Consider the following 22,500-nt stretch of genomic DNA (forward strand, 5'->3'; position numbering starts at 1 on the left):
CTGCATGAATTATTAATGAGTTTGAGAAGCAAGGATCAACAACGGCCTCGCGTAGCTCGAAAGCTAAGTATGCCAGCTCCGCAAACACCACCGGTAATTTAAGGAGAATCTGTGGAAAACCCCCATCAAAATTTCTCGCCAAATACGAGGGAGATTTGTGCGAATTCCGATATTGATACCCCGGAAAAGAAGCTGCTAATAACAAAAAGGGGACAGCAGCTGATTAGCCGAGTGAATAAAGTATGCGAAGAAAGGAGGGAAAGTTTGTCCACCGTTCTCTCGTTTTTGTGCGCTTTTGGCGACCAAGACGCTACAGGCGTCATAAACGATGTTATCGAGGATGTGGCATCGAGGAAAGGGGTGAAGAGAGCGATGAAAGATCTCGCTGGCGAAGAGACGTACGCAAAGTATGTGGAGAGCCTGAGAGTGCCAGATTGGGTACTTTTGTTTTTTAAAACCCGCGCAAGAATTTCTGGCCACACATGGCAATCGGTGATCAACATCACTCAGCTTGGAAGGACGGGGGTAAGTTTTTCACTTATTTGTCACAAAACTTTGCAGTTGCGTGCTGCGTTTCGTGTTCTGGCTACCGTGTAGCATGAAAATCTAGCGGGTTCTAATTTTTACGGATGTCGCGAATTGACCTCGATCCGCAATAATTAGTTCGCGCAGAAAAAAACATCCGCAAAATAAAACGCCGCAAAAATAAATTCCCTTCAGTCAAATTTAAAACTCCGCTTTTAATAGACTTGTGCCACTGGGCGGTATACATTGGACTTTTAAAAACAAGAACATTGGAAAACGCGACCAGAGATGTCAAGAGTAAAGCAGTTCAGTACATTAAATTGGCACGAATGGGTCATCTGAAGGAACGCACAGACTCGAACTTAAATGCTCTGTTGCTTGAACAGAGCATCGCAAAAATTAGTTCTTAGTAGAAATTTCAGTCATCTCGAACCGCAATAATAGGTTCCCGCAAACCACAAAACGTCGCCAACTCCCACGGTAGTAGCCTGCTACACGGTAGTAGCCTGGCCTCATCGACGCTTTAATTTTGGCGCGGTTACCACGGAGATCGCTGGATCAAGATGTTTGTTTTTGACGATCACGAAGAAATCTGTTTTTTTTTTTTTTTGAAAAGATACTCATAATTCTACTTCACTATTATTTCAACTTATTTGTAGTTATGATTGGCTATTTCTGTCTTCCCTAGTTTTTTTTCGTTGATCGAATTTAATGACAAATTTTTCTCAGATCAAGTTAATTTTTATCTTTCAGAAATCATCTGACATTCCTGTGTTGTTAAACACCAATGAAATCAAGGCCGTCAAGAGAGTGGTGTTTGGTGTGTGTAAACGGCTGATAGGAGTTGAAAAGGTCTCTCTTCCCATTCAGGGTATTGTGTGAAATTTGCTCCAGTCGTGGAAATGATCGTCAGGGAGCAAAGACTTCACCAGTTGTCTTCCCCTGTGATCAAACTTATGATCAAAATCGACGGCAGACCCTTTTGGGGTAAGGAATCACTTCACGTGTGCTGTCTGCAAATATATGCAAAGACTATGACTCCTTTATAACAATTTCAATAATTAATTTTATTGACTTTTTTAATACAGTGAAAGCTTACGTGACACACTATGACAGAGAAGAATAATTAATAGTTTATGATTATTTACCCCACTAGTATTTGCAAAATAATAATATTAAGAATTTTTTCTTTGTAAATATATTCAGGTCGAGATCAAGTGCTAATTGGTGTTGTCCCCAGAGTATGTCCTTTGTCCTCAAATCAGAGTGCAAAGTCTGTCTACCCTTTGGTGATAGCAAATTGTAAGGAGAACAGGTGTGTCATCTACTGCCATTAGTATTATTGTGACGTTGCATTGGTCAAAATTAAAGCAAGTAAGCGTGTTACATGCTAGTGGAAAACTACCCATTTCCAATTATTGTTTTTGTTACTGAAAGATAAACCTTGCAAAATTTAGCATTTGCGGTAAAGAGAAGTTTTCAATGTTTGCATGTTTGGTTTGTTGACTATTTAACAAATACATTCCAGTTAAGCTGGCGTGTGTACTGTGATGACGCACAGATGACTTCAAAACATGGTGAGAACAAAGAAGTAGGTTACCAGCAGCAGGCGAGTAGCTTGACTGATGTTCTTACCACATTTTGATGTCCTCTGTGCGTGATCAAAGTACAGAGAGGGTTCCCAATAGGTTTTTCGGGATCTGGGATTTGGCTTTTTTAAAGGTCGAGATTCGGGATTTTAGCGAAGAAGTGCGTCGATATTCGAGATTAGAATTAGGGACGGGACGCGGGATTTGACGATTTTATGAAGCAGAATGCGGGAAAACGTTATTCTAAAGAAACGAGATCCGGGAAGTCTGGTGTCGAAAACATACAATGAAAATCTAGTTGTTACCGTCCTCGGCGAGAAAAGCAATTTACGGGTCCTATGTCTTTACAGATAAAATTTATTTGTGCTCCCTGAGACCTTGCAGCTGATATTAGCCTAAACAAATGCCACAGAGCTAGCGTACGAATGATAAGAAAACCTCCATTCGGAGGTCAAATAATGTTTGGTTTTATCAACAGAGTTGATAGCTGAAGGTAATTTGGCCACCGTAAAGAGCATGCCAAAGCAAGGGCTAATGCTTAGAATGTCATTACTAGAATCTCTTCATTTACAGCGGCCAACTTAACTGTAGTTGTTAACTCTGTTGAGAAACCAAACATTTGTTACTTAATTTGGTTTTTTGTTGTTGTTTATTATTCTGTTGATGATCGATGAATAAATATCATTATTTTTCATGAAGGGAAAATCTCAAGATTCTACTAAAAGACATCAATGACCAAAAAAAGTTACTTAAGGAGAACGGGATTGTCATTGATGGCAAACATTATCATGTACAATTTGTAGGTAAGAGTTAATTTCTTAGCTTTTTAAGCATTCCTATCTATGTAGTTAATAAACAAATTCTATGATCTGAGACCATGGTTTAATGGATTGAACTTCACACTTGCTCATAAGCAGGTATTTTTTCACGAGTGATAAGTAGGAGCATTCAACTGCAGAAGATCTCAAATAAATAAATCTGTAGTTGTTGGACAAAATTCACAGAATCAACATAATTATAAATTAATAAGCAGGAAAGAGATGTGAAAACTTCTGGAAACTTTCTTGACTTTGATTTTCTCACTTAATATATTATTTCAAATTAGCTAATTTGCATTCACGGACAGACAAAAGTGGGTCATACATTTAAGAACAGATGTCCCTTTTCTTTTTACCCTGCGCCTTTTTACTTTCCTTCCCTTCCTTTTTATAAATGGCTGCTATACAGGGACTTACTCCTCAGTGACCCAGTACCCACCATGTTCCTAGTATTATCATGAGGGTCCTGGAATGGTAAATTGGTACAGTATGTAACTGGGACCTTTGCCTAGTTTTAAACTGGGAAAATTAGACTTAGGCACTGGGACTTTTTTTTGCTGGGACTGCGTGGTATTTATACCCCCTTCTGGGCCCTCTATCATGAACAGGAGGTGCTGTTATTTAGTGACCTGTCTCTGCTATATAGTGTTTATCTTTAGACATGATCAACTTTGCTCCACATTGTCTCATCACACGATTGTCTTAAAATGGGTACCGGTGGGATATAGGATTAGAATGCCATTCAATCAAGACTAGCAATGCTCCTAGTTGTGCTATGTAACAGAATCCGGGTAATATTCTAGTCATGTTATAGATGTGCAGGTTACTTTTTCCCTAATAGGTTCAATCTCTGTTCTTAAGTTGTTGTAGACTACAAGACCTTGACTTTGCTCTTGGTAAAGAAGGATGACAAAGACTTCCTTCTTGGTGGCAGAGGAGTCTCTGTGGAATTTTGTTTTATTTGCAATGCCATAAGGGTACGTGTTTGCAATGTATTGCTAGCAATTAAAATGTTGACAAATATATTTGAGGCACTTTCACTTTTTTGTTATTTATATTAATTGACACTTAATATTCCACTGATACTCGTGCGTAAATGTTTTTGAGGAAAATCATTTATTACAAAATTACATGTAGAAGATGTCCACATTAATAATTCTAGTGTTGCTTAATTAGACTTGATATTGAACCACAAAAATGTAAGTTATGATTTAAGCATTTTAATATTAATATGTAATATTGCAAGGCATTTGAATGTCAACTAGTTACTCACTTGATCAGTTACTAACTGAAGGTAATTTTTACTAGGGCTGTACTTGCCATGATGTAGCAGCAGATGAAAGTTGCTTGGACTGTTTACAAAGCAAGGCAAACATTGGAAGGTACAGTACATAATATAATATACTTAATAAGCCAATCTAGCCTGACAGTGTTTGCATGTACATTTTTCGGAACAGTCAGTTTTGTGGTAAATTGTGCCTATAATTACTCCTGACCATTACATGTACTTTATGTCTATTTTGGATGGCTGTTTGCTTTGTTGCATAATAATACAGTCATGAACATCTCTACAAGGGCTTTTAATTCTGGGTAGAAAATTTTCCAACTTAAAAAAGTGGGCGTAAACATGGCTTTCTTACTTCTTAATGTAGACTTCCAAAGTAAACTTTTAATAAGTAGCTTTTATTATATATTTATTTATTTTCCCATGGGGGTAAAATTTCTTTTGTATTTGATGTTACTGTGAAATAAATAATGTATGTGTTATTTTGAACTTCTCGGAAGGAGCATCATTGTAAATGCAGAATACATTGAAAACACCTTCCTTGGTCTTTATACCTTCTCTTCATACATGTAGCTGAAGGTTAATGGATAGCACAGGCAGTGATGCCAAAACACAGTACAGTACAATGTATGTATTTCAATGTTAACCAATAGCATCATATAATTATTTCATAATTTAATAAGTTGAGTTATTATAAATAATGTTTTACGGTGTGTCTATAGGTCACGTGGGATTCGGGATGACTTGTTGTGTCTGCTTGATGAAGAACTGAGCAGCATTCAACTCTGTGCTCTTCACATGGAGATGCGAAACACAGAGCAGCTCCTTGCATCCATAGGTCTTGTGGCCTATCAGGTGGACTCTCTCCGAGAGGCAAATGATGCCCTAAAGGGCTATGGGCCTGAGTCCTTTCATGGGGATCGGATCTCATTGAAAAAAAAGGCTGGTCAGGAGTCAGCTGTGTCCAGGCATAACATTCATGTCAGTTCAATGTCAGGCAAGTTCATTTAGTCAATTAAAAGCATAATACATGTCACAGTTGAGGTTGTATAGCCTACATATACAGGTGCAAGTTACCAAAAAGGCATGTAAATCACTTGTCATGACAGTTTAAAGATCTTACTTACAGTATTAATCCTGGTAGTCTGGCACTGGCAGACCAGCTAAATAAAGGGGATTAGTTACAGGTAATGACATCTCTAGCGCTAATTTGGCTTGAGTGTCGAGACATGAAAAAAATTCTCATGCAACTCTCCCGAGACCTAAAGACCCAGAGGTGCTTGTGTGTATCCTAGCTTCATCTCATGACTAAAGATAACAACCGTAACTTTTGTGTTACTGTAATTAGCTAATCAACTTAATTAAGAATAGTTACATGTATAAAAACATGTTTAAGTCAGATATCCTTTTGTGCATTGTTATTCAGGCTGCCTTTTCTAGTTTCACTGATGACAAATAAGCCACATAAATCCATATTTTCAAATAGCCCATACCGTGCAATCATACCCTTTTTATACCTACAGGACCAACTGAATTGGAGATTCTCCGAAATATTGAGGATGTGGTACACCATGCCCTTCCAGTGAAAAAGATGAAGGATGCCTTCACTGATTTAAATACTGCCAAAAATTTGATTCTTAACCGAGTCACATTTTGTCAATCCAGGATTGGTGTAAGTAGACGTCTTAATTTTATGTATAATTTGTTCTTGATGAGTTTCTTTTTAACTTTACATGTATTCAACTGTTTAGCATGGCACCCAGATGTTTCGTCGGAGTGACTGCCTCTTCATGTGTATGACTGTTTAGCATGGCACCCAGATGTTTCGTCGGAGTGTGCCTCTACATAGTATGTACATGAAATCGTCAGACTGTGTGAGTAACCTTTTTAAATATATTTATTTACATTTTGCACTCTAATATTAATAACTTACCAAAAAAAGATAAAGGTTTGATTGTCAATTTTTACTAAAATTTGTCATCTAGGAAAGCTTTTTGCTCGGTTGTCAGATTGCTATGTGGGAACCTATAACTTAATTACTTCTTAAGAAGAATATCTTGTGCTTTATACGACGGACGCTTTGATCCTTATGTGTTCACCTTTAATTTGGATCGAGACAGAAACCGTTTCTCGGTGATTATTTTTCAATAGTAAACGTGAGTCAGATCCCCTCATCTGTATCTGTCAGTGTTGCCCAGCACCCAGTGGGGTCATGACCTTATCAGAAAGTAATTTGCGGTATGATTTCCAGTAACACAGTGATAAAGTAGCACACATGTATAGTCTTTCTGAAGAAAACTGGCTTGTGTTCAATCATTTCAATTGCCAACGTGGAATGGTTTTTAAAAACTCCGCAATGGGAGTAAATGCCATTTTAGGGCATCGTGTTAATATATTCTATACTGTACATGTTCTAATGAACCGATTTCAGCTTCATATACTTAACTCAATCTGTACATCTAGTATTTTGCAGATGCTATTAATGGAGGTGTGTTTGCCTGGGATTTTGGCACCTCAATTGAACAAATAAAACTCGATGGTACAGGTACATGTAGCTATTGTATCCCTCATTATAAAATTTTATACAGGCCTGTAGTGGTGCTGTTTACATGTAGCGACTGCACTTCATCCTTGAAAGGTCCTTAATAGGTGATAACAAATAATTCTCGAGCATGTTAATCAAATTTTGTGGGTCTTGACAATCTGCGAGCCAGCGAGCCACTCAGGTTAGCCTAAAAAACACTCTGGTTAGCCTAAAAAGCACTCCGGTTGGCCTAAATAACACTCAGGTCAGCTTAAATAGCTCCCCGGTTAGCTTTTATGTTGGGGGTTGTTCATGCCTCGCACATCTGGCTCGCTGGCTCGCACATTGGCCACACTCAAATTTTGTGTTGGCTTGTCAAATTAAGAAAATTAAATTACAAACTCGATCATGTTGCATTTAATCTTCAGTTCTTCAACATTTTTCTTCAATTGTCATTCAAGGATTTCTCTGTCTAACTGTGTTGTTGGAAACAATATTTATTTACTGGTTTGCAATTTGAATTGTGTGTTATAAACACCACTAAAACTTATTCCGGCAATATGTAGTGCTCAAATCAAATTACTTGAATTACAAAATTAATATTACTTGAATGTAATTGTTTATGTGCTGAAATGTGTGTACATGTATGTAGGGAATCTTGTGCCAATGTACATGTAACAGTGGCAATGTAAATCATGCAAAAAAAATAATAATAAAAAGAGAGCTCAAGACAAATTAATTCTAAATGGGTGGGGAGTGGTACAAATAAGTGCATTTAAGTTAATACTAAAATTGCTCTCGATGCCCTTGTTTAAGATGTGAAGCAAGATATGGAGCTGAGAAAAAAAGCTTGGGAGCAGGAACTAGAGGAGTTGACGGAATTATTTAAAAGATTGTGCAAGTGTCGCAAGAAAAAACTAGAAAAAGAGAATGAACATCTTGCTGTAGATGTTGCAACCAAGCAGCTGGAGATGTTGAAGAGGGTATAGTATTGAATTCATCACATAAAAAATGGAGCACAGTATAGTGCGATGTAAAAAAAAACATAATCACATGTATCAAGAAATTGTCTTGCTTCTGACATCAATAGAAAAAGTGAATGATCTCGTTAATTTAATTAACATATAACATATTTAGTGTTGGTACATGTATACATGAACATGATTAGTTAGTCAGTTAAATTCATAAGTCTTTTGAAAAAGGGAGTTATGGACTTTTTATTGAACTGTTTTCTTGTAGCATTGTTAAACATACACTTGAAGTCATTGCTACATTCATTAATTAAATAATGTTTGTTTTAATGGATAAAATGTTATCAATGGCAGTCAGAATTATGAAATATTAAACAATCATTTATGTAGTAAAAACAGAGCATTTAACTCTTTAAAACACTTTCAGTGTATTTTTGTCTTATTATATAGGTTTGCAAAGAGTGGAAAGAGATTGTGTTTGTTACCAGAAATAAAGTTTTTAAAGACACGGAGCAATCAGATATTGATTTGTTTGACATCAAGGTATTTTATGATCTCACTATTTGTTGGTATCCATAAATGCATAGTTAACAGACTACCCGTTTAAGGTCCTGTCTCATATTCTACAGTTCTAAAGTTGCAATAATTGCATAGAAACTCCATTTAGATAATGTACTGTACAGTACTATGTACATGTACTCTGTCAAAGGAAAGTTTTGTTTAATGAAAACAATTTTTTTTATTTAAAATCTAGTGCAAAGAGTGGGGTTTTCTCCTAAAAGAGCTCTTTGGAAGAAGCCTTGGAACCGGAGACTACGGGCATTTGACGATAGACCATGCCCCCATGTTGTTGAGACGTTTCTTATCAATGAGAGAATTCAGTCAGCAAGGGTTTGAGGCCTCTCATAAGGATCAGCGACAATTGTGGCTTAAAGTTTCCAGCCATGACCAACATGGAGAAGCCTCCTCCAGTAAGCTGAGTGTCTTTTTATTGCGTTTGCGATAATGATACTTATTTCTTACTAAACAAGTTACTTAAGGTATATGGTTAATTAAATGTTAATGCCCCCACCCCCCCCTCCCCCTCCAAATATGCAATTATCAATTGAATGATACTCTTGTTTCAATTATTGACTGGCATCATTTATAACTAACTTAAATGATTCAATTACTTCACATACACTAGCTTATAAACCACCAAATGTATAATGTTGACAATAAGACCTGCAGTTACTATTTTTCTTTTGAACATGTGTTAAATTAAAATGTAAAAATTGTAAAAAGTGTAAAATTTACAAAATTATTTCATATGGTGAAGATCAATTCCCATAATAGTTGTAATTATTGTTGACTTCTAATAACAAGGTTCCATTGATCAATATATCTGTTGTTCTTAAGTTCAAGGTAAATTACAAGTCATACATGTGCTCATTTGTTTTTTTTTTTTTTTCTATGAAAGGTGAACAGATATTGGTACATTTCTACGCAGAAAAACTGTTGTTTTTGCGTTATTGTTTCCGGGAAGCTTTAAAATCAATCAAAGGTACAGTATTTAGGAAAGCTTTTATTAATACATAACTTAAGTAGCTATAAACAAGTTTGAAGTGGTCATGACGAACTAATCAGTAATGAAATGTTGCGGTATTGTGAAGCTTTCAAACAATATTTATGTTTTGTTTTGTACAAATCTATGGCAGTGACCATCCGTAGTGGCTATCTCAAAATTCACATTCACTTCAGGAGCACTCATAACTCATCAAGTGCTTCATTAATTGTAAACTGCAACACAAGCAGTCTGGCAAAAAGTCCCCTACATAGCATTGTTGATCCCTGAAAATCTCCAAGAGGGAGTGGATAATATGATACAGTGGAACCCCGCTCTACAGACACCCAGTCATTACAGACGATTTTGTTTGTCCCATCAAAAGCCTGACTTATACTTTCTCTAACATTAACCTACTTTAAATATGGACAATGGACACTCTTCTGTGTGCTGAGTGACAAACTCTCATACATCAACAACCCTGCTCAAGTCTTCTTCCTTTGTGACGTCATATGCTTGCTGCTATCAGCATCAGCCTCTGCTCTGATGCTGTCAGAACTTTTTTCTGTTGTCTTGTTTCAAGAAAAATTAAGTGCAGTTCTTAGCTTTAGTCAGAGACTATGATAAATGAGCATAAGGTTTCTTTAGTTTAAACTTGTTACAGTCACAGTTTAGAAATTTAACAATGTCTTGTTGCCATAAAAATGTCTGCTTTATAATTTACCGTAGTCTGAAGTGTATCCATAAAACATGTGTCTGTGACATTTTTCCATTTTTTTAAGTTAGCACGCTTTATGTGGACACCCGGTTAATACAGACACTTTGGCATGCCCCCTTGGTGTCAGTATTAACCAGGTGTCATTGTATATTATTATGTGTGTTACATAAATTATGTTTCTTTTCTATTTTCAGGCAGAACCCACCAGAAGCAGACACTATTTAAGTTTTATTTCCGTGGCTGTGGCTGGCCAACAAAAGATGTCTCTTGGGACAGCCAAGAAGTCATTTGGATAAAGGTCATGGACCAGCTGATGACCATGATGTTTGGACCTGATTTCTTGTCCTATACTTATGACAAGAAACGAAACTGTCACGTGGATGATGGCCATTGCCCTACATTTCTGTATGATAGGGAGGACTGGGCATCAAATTACAGTGAAATGATTTCTGCAAACGAAGCTGAAAAAGGTGATACTTCTTGCCTCTCGCAACTCAAAGTGATTACTTAATTAAAGGATGATTGAAGGGCTGAGAGCATAACCATCCCAAATGACTTTCCAGATTGCTTTTGGTGTTTTACATGAAGCTCAGATTCACCTCCAGTGTTTTGTTTGCTGCTCTGTGCTTCATTTTGTGATTAAAATAGAACTCTTGCCCATAATCATAGTTTTTTGTTTCAAGCAAAGCACAAAGCCATAAAACAATGAAGCAACATTTCCTAAAAGAATTCATGGCGACATGCAAAAACTCAAGGCAATATGTTTCAGCTGGTTCCATACTTAAATTGTAAAAGATGATCATTTTTACATGTAAGAATAAAGCACATTGATTTGTTATTGCATTTAACTTGAATTGGGACAGTCAATCTAGTCCAGGATAGGTAAAACTTATTTAAACAACTTATTATAAACTTGTTCCATGCCACCTGACTAAGTTCTTGGGACATTTTCTTCACTTTGAGTATAACAAGCTTGACTACTGTGATGCACTGTATGCTCACTTTCCATTCAGTATGTCAACATGTGCAATTTTATTCAACTTTTAGTCACCATTAAGTAAACATGTTATTATTATTATTAATGATAATATTTTAACACAGAACAAGTGAAAACATCATTGCCTTCAAGCACTTCTCAACAGAAAGCAGCAGAAAGAATTATTGGGACAAACAAAGGTAACCACCATGATAATAATTAAACAAACATTAAAAGCTATCAATTTTTATAAACTATTGCTACTTCTTCAATATGTCTAGATTGTTTTAGAAGGCTTTGTGTCATAAATAGACAAACTTACTAAAATGTAATTTTAGCATGCCACACCTTCTGGGAATTCATCTATAGGTTGTATGATCCAACTAACTGAGCTTCTGGTGGACACATGTCATCTGAATCAGTGCTCAGGAATATCCACTATGTACAGTGTAACTCTTTGATAACATGGACTTGTTTTCCCTACACTGTTTTTATTATATTTTATTTCCTCAGGCAATGGAGGAGTCAAACAGAAGTCAAACCAGAATCTGCTTCTGATATCAGATGATGAGAATTCATGTAAATATGCTGAATTTCATTGCTGCAATATTCTGTGTGATGGGGCATACTGTAGTTCTTAATGCCAGAAAATATTTAGATTGTAGATATCATTAATTTTTTGTTGAAACAGTCATCAAAGCTAGCTCATCTGACTCTGCCAATATCATTATAATTATTTAACTATATTTTTGTATACACTGTAGGTGGAAAAAGTGATCACAGTGGTATGAGTGTTGACGATGCCACTATTCCAAAACTGGACAGGTTTGTTGAGACTCTTTACTCTTGACGAGTTAATCAACTGAAACCGATTATGTGTATATCATTAACCAAAAAATATTATTTCATCACCATAGTGTGTGCATAAGGCAACATGTAATTTCATATACACGTACCATTAAATATAAACCAGTATATGTATGTCAATATTTGTAAAATTAATACCATTCCAACATTTTGTGGTTACTACATTCTTAACTGAGTGTAGAGGCTCAAGGATTTTGCTAGATTTCGTTTCAGAGGTCATCTGTGTGTCTCTCTCTTTCTCTCTATCTAATTTGTTGTTGTTGTTGTTGGTTTTATTAGTGTAGTTGCTGTTTATCCCCCATTACCAGCCATGGCAAAGGTGACCATTTTACAGATGGATCTAGAAACAGTTTATGATGGAAATGAACTCAATGATGCAATTGTGGACTTTTTCATGCTGTGAGTACATAATGCTTGTGACAACAAGTACACTTAACTTGAAAAAAAAAAATGTTGTTTGGCTATAAGGTTAAAACAGTAAATGTAATGTGAGTGTATCTAGTGGAAAACTTTATTACATTACCAGATAGAGTGTATATTTCATTTATGAAACCAGTCGAGAGTATGTTTTAAATTGCTCTTGGAAAGGAAATTACCATCCAAACAAAAAAATTTAAGGAATCTTTGCTTGGATTTACAACACTGTAGAGCCAGCAATGACCAATAGCCCATGGAACTATGTACTAGGAAACTGTAAACAGATCTCCTGGTTCTACTATTATGTACTAATTAAATGTCAGTATTTTTGCAGTTGCACCAATCTTATCCACAAGATCAATACGAATACCAGTATTGCATGTTATATATGTTGTTTGATTAACTTCCTTATCTTTTCCTTTAAAAGGTATACTGCTGATACCATTGGCCCTGATGTGCTACAAAAGAGCCACTTAATGAGCTCCTTTTTTTTCACGCGTCTGTCTCAAAAGAAGAAAAAGAATGACAGTTTTATTATCCCAAGGTAACATTTGGGCTAGATCAAACTTCACTAAACAATTTTGAATGTAATTTTCTTTGTAGCAGTCCCATTTTCAATCTTCTTAACCTTGTGCCATACAAGTCTCCATATAATTAAATAAAATTTCATGAAATATTTGAATAGCATCCTTTATTTTCCAGAAAGTGTATCAATAACAGGTTTTGGTGGTTGTTTCAGTAATTCAATTTTTAATGATGCTACCCCGGACAACTGACATTTTACAGACAGAGAAGATAACTATTAATAATTAGATCTGTAGGTAAATGGGAATTGTTACAGTGATCTGTTCCAAAATGTTACACAAAGTTTCGTCAGAAGAATGAATAGATGTGAAAAAATCAAATAAATTAGTTTCTATTTGCCTAACGTTAGCTGCTAGTCCAGCATTAGGCTTATTTTGTTGATCTTTCTCGAAAGCGACCACCTCCCATAAGCGACCACTTTGTCGTGCACCAAGGGTGGTCGCTTACGAGAGAGTTGACGGTATATATTTTTTTAAAATATTAATTCCATCTGAAATTTCCTTCAGTGCTGATGAAAGGTATGCACAAGCTTCATCGTTCACAAATAGGGTGGACCTATTTGAAAAAGACTATGTCTTTATCCCTGTTTGCAGAAGGTTAGTTTAAGTTAAACACAATAAGAACAAAATTGTTCAACACAGTGATTGCTTTGCTTTGGCCCTCAACTTTGATGCATCCCATCATGCATTTGTTATGCAGTGTATGCGTGTATATATACCAACACTACATTTTCAAATTCCAATAGTATCGGTAGTCTTCATTTGCTATTATGAACATACATGTAAAATAATGTGATTTTGTAAACTTTTTCATATTTTTTAGTAGTATATAGGCCACAAGGCAAGACAAGTGCTCATGCTATCCAATTTTAAACATGAATAAGTAGCAAGTTGTGTTCAATTAAATTTTTTTTTCATTACCAGAGAGAAATGTTTTGCCAGAAAAGAAAAACTTGTTTCATTATCTTTCATAATAAATATATGAGCCAAAATGCTGAAGAACCTTTCCAATGCATGTCATATCTGTCATCCATATAATAACAGGAAATGTTAAAAAAAACCATCATGCACAATTCTTAATTTAACAATTAAGTGTGTTAACAAAATCTGTCTTTTCCTATTCTTAGCGGTCACTGGTTCCTGGCTGTAATTTATAATTTGCCTGGAATGGCAACTAGCAAGGATTATCACAAACAGTAAGCTTTCTTTTCAATATTATTTTCTCTGGCTTGTAAATTGCTTTTGTGTACTGGCGATCTAATTGATTCTCTGGATTTTTTAGAGCACCAATTTTTATCATCGACTCCATTGTTTGGGATTCTGACTTTTCTGGGACCCCTTCCCCAAGAGAACAGGAGGCCAATCTCATTCATAGGTTTGTAAAAAGTTGTGAGGAGGTCCACATTGATTTTTTTTTTCTTTCTGTATAATTCAGTTAAGATGGAGCATTCTAATTATAAGCTTTTATGTTAAGTTTCCTTAGGTGTGAGTGGAGAGCAAAAAAGGGTGCTGGTACTTCACCTAAATTTGATGAAAAATCTATGCCAGTGATTTACCCCAAGGTGAGCGTCATTAAGGAATCTAAAGTGCATTAACATCTTTGTTCTCAATTAAATAATTTATCCCTTAAAGCAATCCCTTAAAATACACTATAATGCATTGGTTATAGAAGACAGTGACCATGGTTAATTAGACCCCTATAATCATGCTGCCAGCATGGAATGCACACTAAGTGTAAAGTTTAGAGAGCCATTGCATGTGCACAATTAAATTTGCAGTTAAACATAACTTACTGTTTTTTGTTAGATTTTCCAGTGAGTAAAATGTGTAGCTGACAGTGTCATCACTTTTGTCTTCCTAAGGTTCCCCAACAAGAGAATGGCTATGATTGTGGGGTGTTTGTATTGCTGTTCTTTCAAGAATTCTTCAAACGGAAGGTAAAATAATAGTCGTTATTATTATTATTAAATTAAACTATTTCTTCTTGATAATGACAATTCATTTTGAGGGCAAAGTCATGAATGAAAATGAACCATCTTTTTATCAGTGCTTCTTATCAATATTTTTTGTGTGGGAACCATACAATATACTACGAGCCCAAAACAGCTACATGTATCATGGGCTTGATGCTAACGCACAACCTCACAGACATTAATTTTGTTGGTAGTTACTGCTAACTTAAAAAATAACCTAACCACACTGTCACTGAAATGAAGTTAATGTCTGTATGTTGGTTCCACCACCACTGCCACTATCGTCACCGCTACTAATATTAATGTTATTTATTTATTAGTTTCCAATAGATGACCTGATGTCAGGAAAAATCCTGCAATGGTACAGCCAAGACTCGGCTCAAGATTTAAGGCAGCAAATAGAAGATCTTTTGTTACAATTAAAGGGGTGTGTAGAATAATGCCTTAAGTGACTCTTTGTGTAAGGTCAAATATTCCTTCTTATGTGCCTTTTTGCCTTAATATCAAAATTGACCAGTTGTCATGTAAAATCTTTGTTGTATATTTAGTTTTCGAGCAAAATGCTTAATGAACAAGAAGTAGCCATTACTTTCCCAGACAACACAATTAGCATCTTGCTCAAAGACCAAATGCACAACAAAATTTCTTGGCAAGGGCTATTAGAATCGAAAAAGGATATTCAGGGTAACCATGCATTTTTGAGAGATGGTTTAGCAACAACAATTCTAAAAAGTGCCAAAATACAAAACAATGTATGCATTTTTTCCCAAAATTGAGGCTTAATTATCTCTAAAAAATGCACAGTTAGCCCTTATTGTCTTTCTGGATTTCAGTAACCCTTGCCAAGATCTACTTTTCCGGTGAAGTCATAAACTGCGTAAAAATATCTTTGTTTTAGCAGGCACCGCCGTTATGAAATCCATGTTTCTCGGACCATTGCACAAAGTGCAATAGCAAAAGTAGGCAATGTCCTTATCTTTAAAGCAAAAAGTTCACATATCCCCCTCTTGTACCAAGCCCTTCAACTTATCAGAAGTCACTAATAAGGCTTCATTCCAGGCACCCCTTCAGTTTGGGTCATACATGTAGATCATGAAAAATAAGTTATGTGCAAGCTGGCAGCATGATAAGTATTTTAGGGTTACATTGCACTGTATCAGGTGGGACATCCACCAGTTCCAATGAAAAAATAAGTTATGTGCAAGCTGGCAGCATGATTAGTATTTCAAGGTTACATTGAACTGTATCAGGTGGGACACCCGCCAGTTCAGATGAAAAAATAAGTTATGTGCAAGCTGGCAGCATGATTTGTATTTCAAGGTTACATTGAACTGTATCAGGTGGGACACCCGCCAGTTCAGATGAAAAAATAAGTTATGTGCAAGCTGGCAGCATGATTAGTATTTCAAGGTTATATTGAACTGTATCAGGTGGGACACCCGCCAGTTCAGATGAAATAATAAGTTATGTGCAAGCTGGCAGCATGATTAGTATTTCAAGGTTACATTGAACTGAATAGAGCCAAATATAGTACTGGGATGTAGGATATTGCCACACAATTAAGCTGTTATATTGATACAATGAGATAAATAATTTGAAAACAAAGAAGGGAAAAGTTAAATCTCTTCAGTTTCAGAAAAAAATACAAAAGGCTTAAGAGGTAAAAGTTGAATTGGACTGTCTAGACAGGGCCTAGGTACAAAGGTTTTTTAGCCAAAGCCTTCTCGGTTTATTCACAGGTTACTATTTTTTCTGTGGTTGTTGTCTTGATCAGATTCCATTCATTTATTTCTTGTGACAATAGCAAACAGAATCTGGCAAAAGATGTGTCATCTTGGCAGTCCTGCTGATAAAAGATGTGTCATCTTAAGAGCAGGAATGTTTGCTGTTGTCACAATTGCAACAAAATGTTTATTATAACTAATTTACCCAGTTCTGGCTTTCTATTGTTTTGCTTTGATTTTTTGTTTTGTTTTGTCTTGTTTTTTTTTTTTTTTTTTTTTTGTCGTTCTTTGTAACCAATAGTTCTACGTGAAGGCTTTGGCTTTTGGTTGTAAAAATGTTTCCAAATAAATCTTGTTAACTTTGGAAAAGGGGAGAAGTCTCTGCTTAAAATACAAATTAAGCTAAAAATTGATTCCTTAAGATTAAAGAGTGTCCTGATACAAAGGTTCTTAAGCCATAGACTTCTTGTTTTATTCACAAGTTACTTTCTTTCGTACTGTTGTTGTCTCTGCCAAGAGACTGCAAGATTCCATTTATTTCTTGTGACAATAGCAAACAGAAACTGGCAAAAGATGTGTCATCTTGGCAGTCCTGCTAATAAAAGATGTGCCATCTTAAGAGCAGGAATGTTTGCTATTGTCACAATGGCAAAATATTGAACTAATATACCCAGTTTCTCTTCTTTATTGTTTCTTTGGGTTCGTTTTCCTTTATGCTGCAAGAAGGCTTTGGCTCAGAACTAATTATACCAGTTTTTGCCTACATTTACATATGGTTAGATCTGCCCTTATGAACACCAACGAATAATACATTCGAAGTCATCGCAAAAAAAGGCTGTAAAGGGTTTCTTTGTTTTAACTTGTTTAAAATCCAGGGCCCAGTTGTTAAAGGCCTGATTAAGCTAATCCTGGGTTAACGAAACTTTGATTCAGGTATATTTACTTATCCATAAGAATTCGTGCCAAACATTTTTGCCCTCAGTTTTGCCTTAGACTTTTTTTTTTACCATTAGATTAAAATGATCCTTTAAAATCATCTTACATGAGCAAGTTGCAAACCTTGGTTAACTTTAAATCGTGGATTAGCATTAATCGGCTTCGCACAACCCGGCCCAGTATTCCTATAATTGCTATTGCCAGACTATCAAGCTAATTATTTCCTAAAATTTAGAAAGGTCAGCAAAACATTAAACAAGTTGGTCTTGATATCAAATGCCTGTTTTTCTAAGAGCTTTTTTTTTTCTGGGCCTTGATATCCAAACATTTTCTTGAGCTTTGTTTATATGTACAGCACTGGCTTAAAAAAAAAAGGTGTACAGAACTGACTGTTATAATACTAAAGACTCAGTAAACAACGCACCAAAATAGATGGGTTCCTAGGAAAACCCACCAGGTTTAACTTCATTTATTTACTTTGACACAGTTACCTCTATCAGTTGAAGTATTACTTTAGCAGACCAGCTTTCAACTGAGTGTCAAACATGAACTATCGAATACAGATGAGAATCAAATCAAATAATCAGAAATTGAAGCAAAAACATGTTGCTTGCTCCAAGAACGGGAAGACATGAGTAAGTCACAATTAGTTAATACTTCCAATTGGCCAAGAAAGTGGCATATGACTTTATAACCAGTCATGAAGTGTAGCAATGGAAAAGAAATTGTTAATCACAAAACTACTATTGACACTCAATTAAAAAAATAGCTCAGCACTATTTAAATTTCTTTTTCATGTCATGGAATTAGTTATGAAAACAGACATGAGTACACCTTTTGCAATTCTTTTTAATTGCATACATGGTCAACTACATATTAAAGAGGCCAGTGATGCCATTAGTCCTGTTGTTGTTGGTCTCCTTGTGGGGTTGACATCCAAGCATTTTTGAGCGTCGGCGAGTAACATTGGAATTTCTTGCTTTGTTGCTACTTCACACAGGATTTTGCCGAGGGAATAAACATCACTGGCTTTGCTACAATGGAAGCCTTTTAAAACTTCAGGAGCAATGTGAGCAAAGTGAAAAGTGTACTTCTTTGCTGGAGGAAATGCACTGTCACAGGCTTTTCCAAAGTCGATAATGTGGCCATGTTTATCAGTAACAAGAACATTGTTTGATTTTAAATCACAATGAAGAAAGCCTTTGGAGTAGATATGTGCAAGAGCATCTGTGATATCATGAGAAATGATCAGCCAGTCTTTTTTTGTTAGTGAACTTTTAAGTTTTTGTAATATTTCATTGGTTTCCTCACAATACAATAGTTTACTAACTGTTACAGATGTATTATTTTCCCCTTTGAACTCCATGACTAGTGATATAGGCTCCCTTTCCACCTGGATGCCTATTATTGCAGGAATGTTTTTGTGCGTGAGAGCCTGCATGATTTGTGCCTCCTTTACCATCTCCTTAGTGTTTTGCATCAGAGATTGTTTTTCTACCACCTGTATCTTTAATCTTGTGAACGTTTTTAAAACGCACCTGCCACATGATCCCTGTCCTAGTATTGATTCCTTTTCATTGATTGGATGAAGCTCAGATGGATCAATTAAATTGACAGTGGGGAATTTTGATGGTCCTGATTTTGTACTCTGGTGTCTAATCTGGAATAAAGTAATAATTATTTTTGTCATAAACAAAGACTCAAGATCACCTTCAAAGTGAAGCAAATCACCTTGGTAAAGATACACTTGCTAGATTTTGTCATAAACAGTTATTGGTGAACTCTCAACTCTTCAAATAATAATCGAGTCAAATCAGTGCCTTCTTCAAGTCTCTCCTTGACTCTCATGTATCCCAACCGACTCTAAGTAGTCTATGCGGCTTCATTTCCCTGGCATTTTCCTGGTATTTATTGATGCCCATGGGTGATAATAAAAATATTTTTTGGTGTAAAATTGAATGTCTTACGAAAGATACCAGTAGTCTGAAGTGTTAGACCCTTTTTTGCCCTGCCCCCTGAGGGCACTACTTAGAGAGATGCCCAAGGAGGGTAGGGCAAGAAAGAATCCAACAATTCACACACAAATTATTCACATTCATAACTTTATGAAAGGGGACATGCTCAAAGACTTTTCAATTGAAAGCCATGACCTATCTGTCTGGCATATAAAAAGAAATGAAGCCATGAAAATATCAGCGAATTGCCCATTTCTGTGTTTATAATCTCTGTTTGGTCCTTCATAATACACCAGTCAATGTAAACAAGAGCGAGAGATATGAGTGGGGTCATTAGCTTAAATTAGAGGAAAAACCTGACCTTGGGGTGCGGGGCATTTTGCAACTTTAGCAGTGAACGCTTGTCAAATGCCCCGCTATGTCCCGGCCGGGGGGGTGTGGGGTTTTACATTGACTGGTGCATAATGGTTTCAGAGCTGTTCTTTTGTGGAAATATATTCATAATTTGGCAATTTTGATTAAAAAAAAAGAAGGGATGTTGTGCATTATGCCTTGAAATTCAATAGATTTCGCCATTTCGTCCTAAAATGTGGAATTTTTAGGGCCGCATTCCCCGACCCACTCCGTATCCCACCCCCCCGGTCCCCGGGTAATTTTGTAGACTGCACGATAAACTAGTCATGTTTACGCATGTCGTTCTCTTACAAACTGCTCTTCTACGATGCCTATTTTCTTCTAAATTTGCGCCAAGAGAGCCTTACCTTGTTTTTGTCCAGGGTCCTTTTATTCTGTTCGGCTAATGCTTTCCATTTGCCATAGTAAATTCGCGCCAATTCTTTGGCACGAGAATACGCATCTCTTTCTTTCTGTGTTCGAATTTCTCCCTTCTCCTTTTCCATAGCGGTCCTTGACAACCGTTTTCTTTTGCTTCTTTCGTTTCGCATCCTGCGTTTTTCCTCGATTGAATTTTCTCGAGACTTACGTGGCATGATCCGGCTCTTTCGGAAGCGCGCGGTTTCTCTCGATCCCGCGATTGCCACCAGATTACCTGTGGCAGTGCGTGTGCCCGCGTTTACATACATCGCCATACCAATTCGAATGGCAGCGGCTTATCGCAAAACAATAGAAAGCTTTGTTCGCATTGAATATTAATGTACAACTAGATATACGTAGGGTGATGATTAGTTTTAAGCGTTATTTGGTGCAATTTACCGGCAAAAACCTCCTAGTGTAAAGTTGTAATATAATTTGTATTTTCCACGCGTTCCAATCTTATCCAATGATACATTACACCACGCTTTCATAAGCGCCGGCATGCCGCAGAATTCTTCAGATCTGATTTATTTACTCATTGCTTTGGCTTTCCTTCAGACCCGATTACGTCAGTGGAGGTGGTTCGGATTATGTTTAGTTACAAAGTTTGACAAGTAATGATTTGTCACTGATATGTAACATTTCTCAGTTATGAAAACTGAGTCAGTGGAGGTGGTTCAGATTTCCTGATTTCGTTCATGTTTTGTTACAAAGTTTGACAAGTGATGACTTGTCACTGATACGTAACATTCCTCCGTATGAAAACTGAGTCACGTTTATTACGACTTGATGACATGAAGCGGAAAGCATAGGTGACAAAACCTGGAGCGCAAACAGATACTCCAGAAAAAGCTCTCACAAATCCTTAGAAAAGTTTTCTAAGGATTTATGAGAGACAACGGGAGGTACTTACAGTAAGCGTCTTTTCCGTCCTGTCAAGGTGATTAATGTGCATCGACTAGGACAGATTCTCATCAATTTATATACCTAGAGATTTGCTGGCCTTGATTTGCTGTATCGGATCAATCCCCATTTTTATTTTGAGAGGAAACGTTAGTCGTGCAGCTTTGTACCGTGGGTACAAACTAATAAAAATACAGACTGAACCATTTCCCAATTCTAATCCTTCCAGTGCACTGTTAATCTTATTTTGCAAATCAATAATCATTGTTAAATATGTGTCATAGGCAATCATAGGAGCTTTCGAACTGTTAAAAAATGGAAGATCATTTATGTAACCGAGGACAGCAAGGACCCTAATACTGATCCATGTGGACACCACAAGAAATATGTTTTGCATCCGAGAGAAACCTACTGATTCAGTCACTGTTACTTACCAGTAAATATGATGTACCAGTAAGTATGATGTAAAGCATAACATGGAAATATTATCTGTACCAACAGAACGCAGCTTTTCGAATAAAATATTGTAATCAATTGTTTCAAAAGCCCTTTGTCTAAGTCAAGTCAGACAACAGAGGTGACAAGTCCATTGTCAATGTTGAAAAACCATTGATGCCATTGATAAGTAGGGTTTAGTAATGTTGCGTGGTTTGATCTCAGATTGACGCTACAAAGCTACAAATTCATTCTTCATTTCCCGAATACTCGGAAAGACTTCCGGTATAATGTTTAGGATTCCCTTCAAATGCCAGAAAAGAGGTATTCGAATGTTCACTCCATTCTCGGAAATACTGGTCAAGCGTGAAGTAGGTTGACTGTAAATATGCAGTAAAAAAAAATACAAAAATAAAAAACAAATCATGCCATAGTTAATAAAAGGCAATGGTTACGAAGCCTGACAAATTTCTTTGTTATATATTTTTGTAAGCATTTTTGGCCTTGACAGTGCACAGACTACAATAGATTTTCAAATGTGTTGGAGCAACTGGCCAATAGAAACGTTCATGTTAAGATATTCAACTGTAGTTTGAACATTCAAACAGAGGATTGTGCACTGTTATGGCCCTTCCAACATAAATTGCAGCACCATTGTTTTCATGACAAAGTTTCATAAGCAGTCCCTCAATTAACTATGATCATGCATAAAAGTAAATTAAAACAGGGTAAAATAAGCATGGAGACGATGATAAACCTATTTTGAAAACATTTATTTAAGCTACAATGAAATACATTAGAAAAGAACAATCGTTCATAAACTGTTCACTGAACTAAAAAGATGTATCTTGACTTTTTACTGTTTAGTTAACTAACATTCTTTACTTAGGTTTCACACAAAAATGTCCTTAAATGACTCAGTGCTGAAACGACAACGTGTTTTA

At 36.2% G+C, this 22,500-nt stretch overlaps 3 protein-coding genes and 1 pseudogene across 5 annotated transcripts in view; 2 read left to right on the top strand and 2 right to left on the bottom strand.

Annotated features, from left to right (window-relative positions):
• Positions 1 to 15: 15 nt before the first annotated feature.
• On the top strand, positions 16 to 5,191 carry LOC146459556 (uncharacterized; annotated as a pseudogene). Its single transcript, XR_014857888.1, has 7 exons — positions 16 to 525; positions 1,279 to 1,512; positions 1,732 to 1,840; positions 2,814 to 2,917; positions 3,794 to 3,909; positions 4,241 to 4,314; positions 4,940 to 5,191. The product of XR_014857888.1 is annotated as an uncharacterized LOC146459556 (transcript).
• Positions 5,192 to 6,038: 847 nt separating this feature from the next.
• Positions 6,039 to 18,350, top strand: LOC146459557 (uncharacterized). 2 transcript variants are annotated; one of them, XM_085089216.1, is made up of 18 exons: positions 6,039 to 6,091; positions 6,681 to 6,762; positions 7,558 to 7,724; positions 8,163 to 8,255; positions 8,467 to 8,683; positions 9,172 to 9,255; positions 10,168 to 10,443; positions 11,075 to 11,149; positions 11,463 to 11,528; positions 11,714 to 11,774; positions 12,096 to 12,215; positions 12,661 to 12,777; positions 13,325 to 13,414; positions 13,945 to 14,013; positions 14,100 to 14,192; positions 14,292 to 14,379; positions 14,680 to 14,754; positions 15,111 to 18,350. In XM_085089216.1, exons 1-18 carry the CDS (start codon positions 6,068 to 6,070, stop codon positions 15,228 to 15,230), a joined length of 1,917 nt encoding a protein of 638 aa, XP_084945342.1. In that variant the 5' UTR covers positions 6,039 to 6,067; the 3' UTR covers positions 15,231 to 18,350. The 2 variants fall into 2 exon arrangements, with proteins under 2 accessions (XP_084945342.1, XP_084945343.1); XM_085089217.1 differs by having other exon boundaries at positions 14,301 to 14,379.
• LOC146459558 (tyrosine-protein kinase TXK-like) lies at positions 18,316 to 20,615 on the bottom strand. Its single transcript, XM_085089372.1, has 2 exons — positions 20,167 to 20,615; positions 18,316 to 19,110 (listed from the first exon to the last, which is right to left on the bottom strand). Exons 1-2 carry the CDS (start codon positions 20,491 to 20,493, stop codon positions 18,316 to 18,318), a joined length of 1,122 nt encoding a protein of 373 aa, XP_084945498.1. The 5' UTR covers positions 20,494 to 20,615.
• Positions 20,616 to 22,308: 1,693 nt separating this feature from the next.
• Positions 22,309 to 22,500, bottom strand: part of LOC146459559 (lymphocyte antigen 6E-like) — a 19,000-nt gene continuing 18,808 nt past the window's right edge. The window contains exon 2 of the mRNA XM_085089242.1: positions 22,309 to 22,500. This exon is cut by the window's right edge and continues 339 nt beyond it. The gene's annotated coding sequence lies outside the window, so the exon portion shown is untranslated.

This window comes from Pavona decussata, unplaced genomic scaffold (genome assembly GCF_977016875.1).
Source record: "Pavona decussata unplaced genomic scaffold, jaPavDecu1.1 SCAFFOLD_218, whole genome shotgun sequence".
Taxonomy (NCBI): domain Eukaryota; kingdom Metazoa; phylum Cnidaria; class Anthozoa; order Scleractinia; family Agariciidae; genus Pavona; species Pavona decussata.

What these genes read in the sequence shown, in the direction of transcription:
- LOC146459557 (XM_085089216.1), top strand. Translation starts at nt 6,068, where the DNA reads ATGTACATGAAATCGTCAGACTGT. An exon ending in AATAAAACTCGATGGTACAG is followed by an intron (nt 6,763 to 7,557) that starts GTACATGTAGCT and finishes CCCTTGTTTAAG; the next exon opens with ATGTGAAGCAAGATATGGAG. An exon ending in TTGATTTGTTTGACATCAAG is followed by an intron (nt 8,256 to 8,466) that starts GTATTTTATGAT and finishes TTTAAAATCTAG; the next exon opens with TGCAAAGAGTGGGGTTTTCT.
- LOC146459558 (XM_085089372.1), bottom strand. Translation starts at nt 20,493, where the DNA reads ATGGCGATGTATGTAAACGCGGGCACACGCACTGCCACAGGTAATCTG. An exon ending in GGACCCTGGACAAAAACAAG is followed by an intron (nt 19,111 to 20,166) that starts GTAAGGCTCTCT and finishes ACTTTATTCCAG; the next exon opens with ATTAGACACCAGAGTACAAA.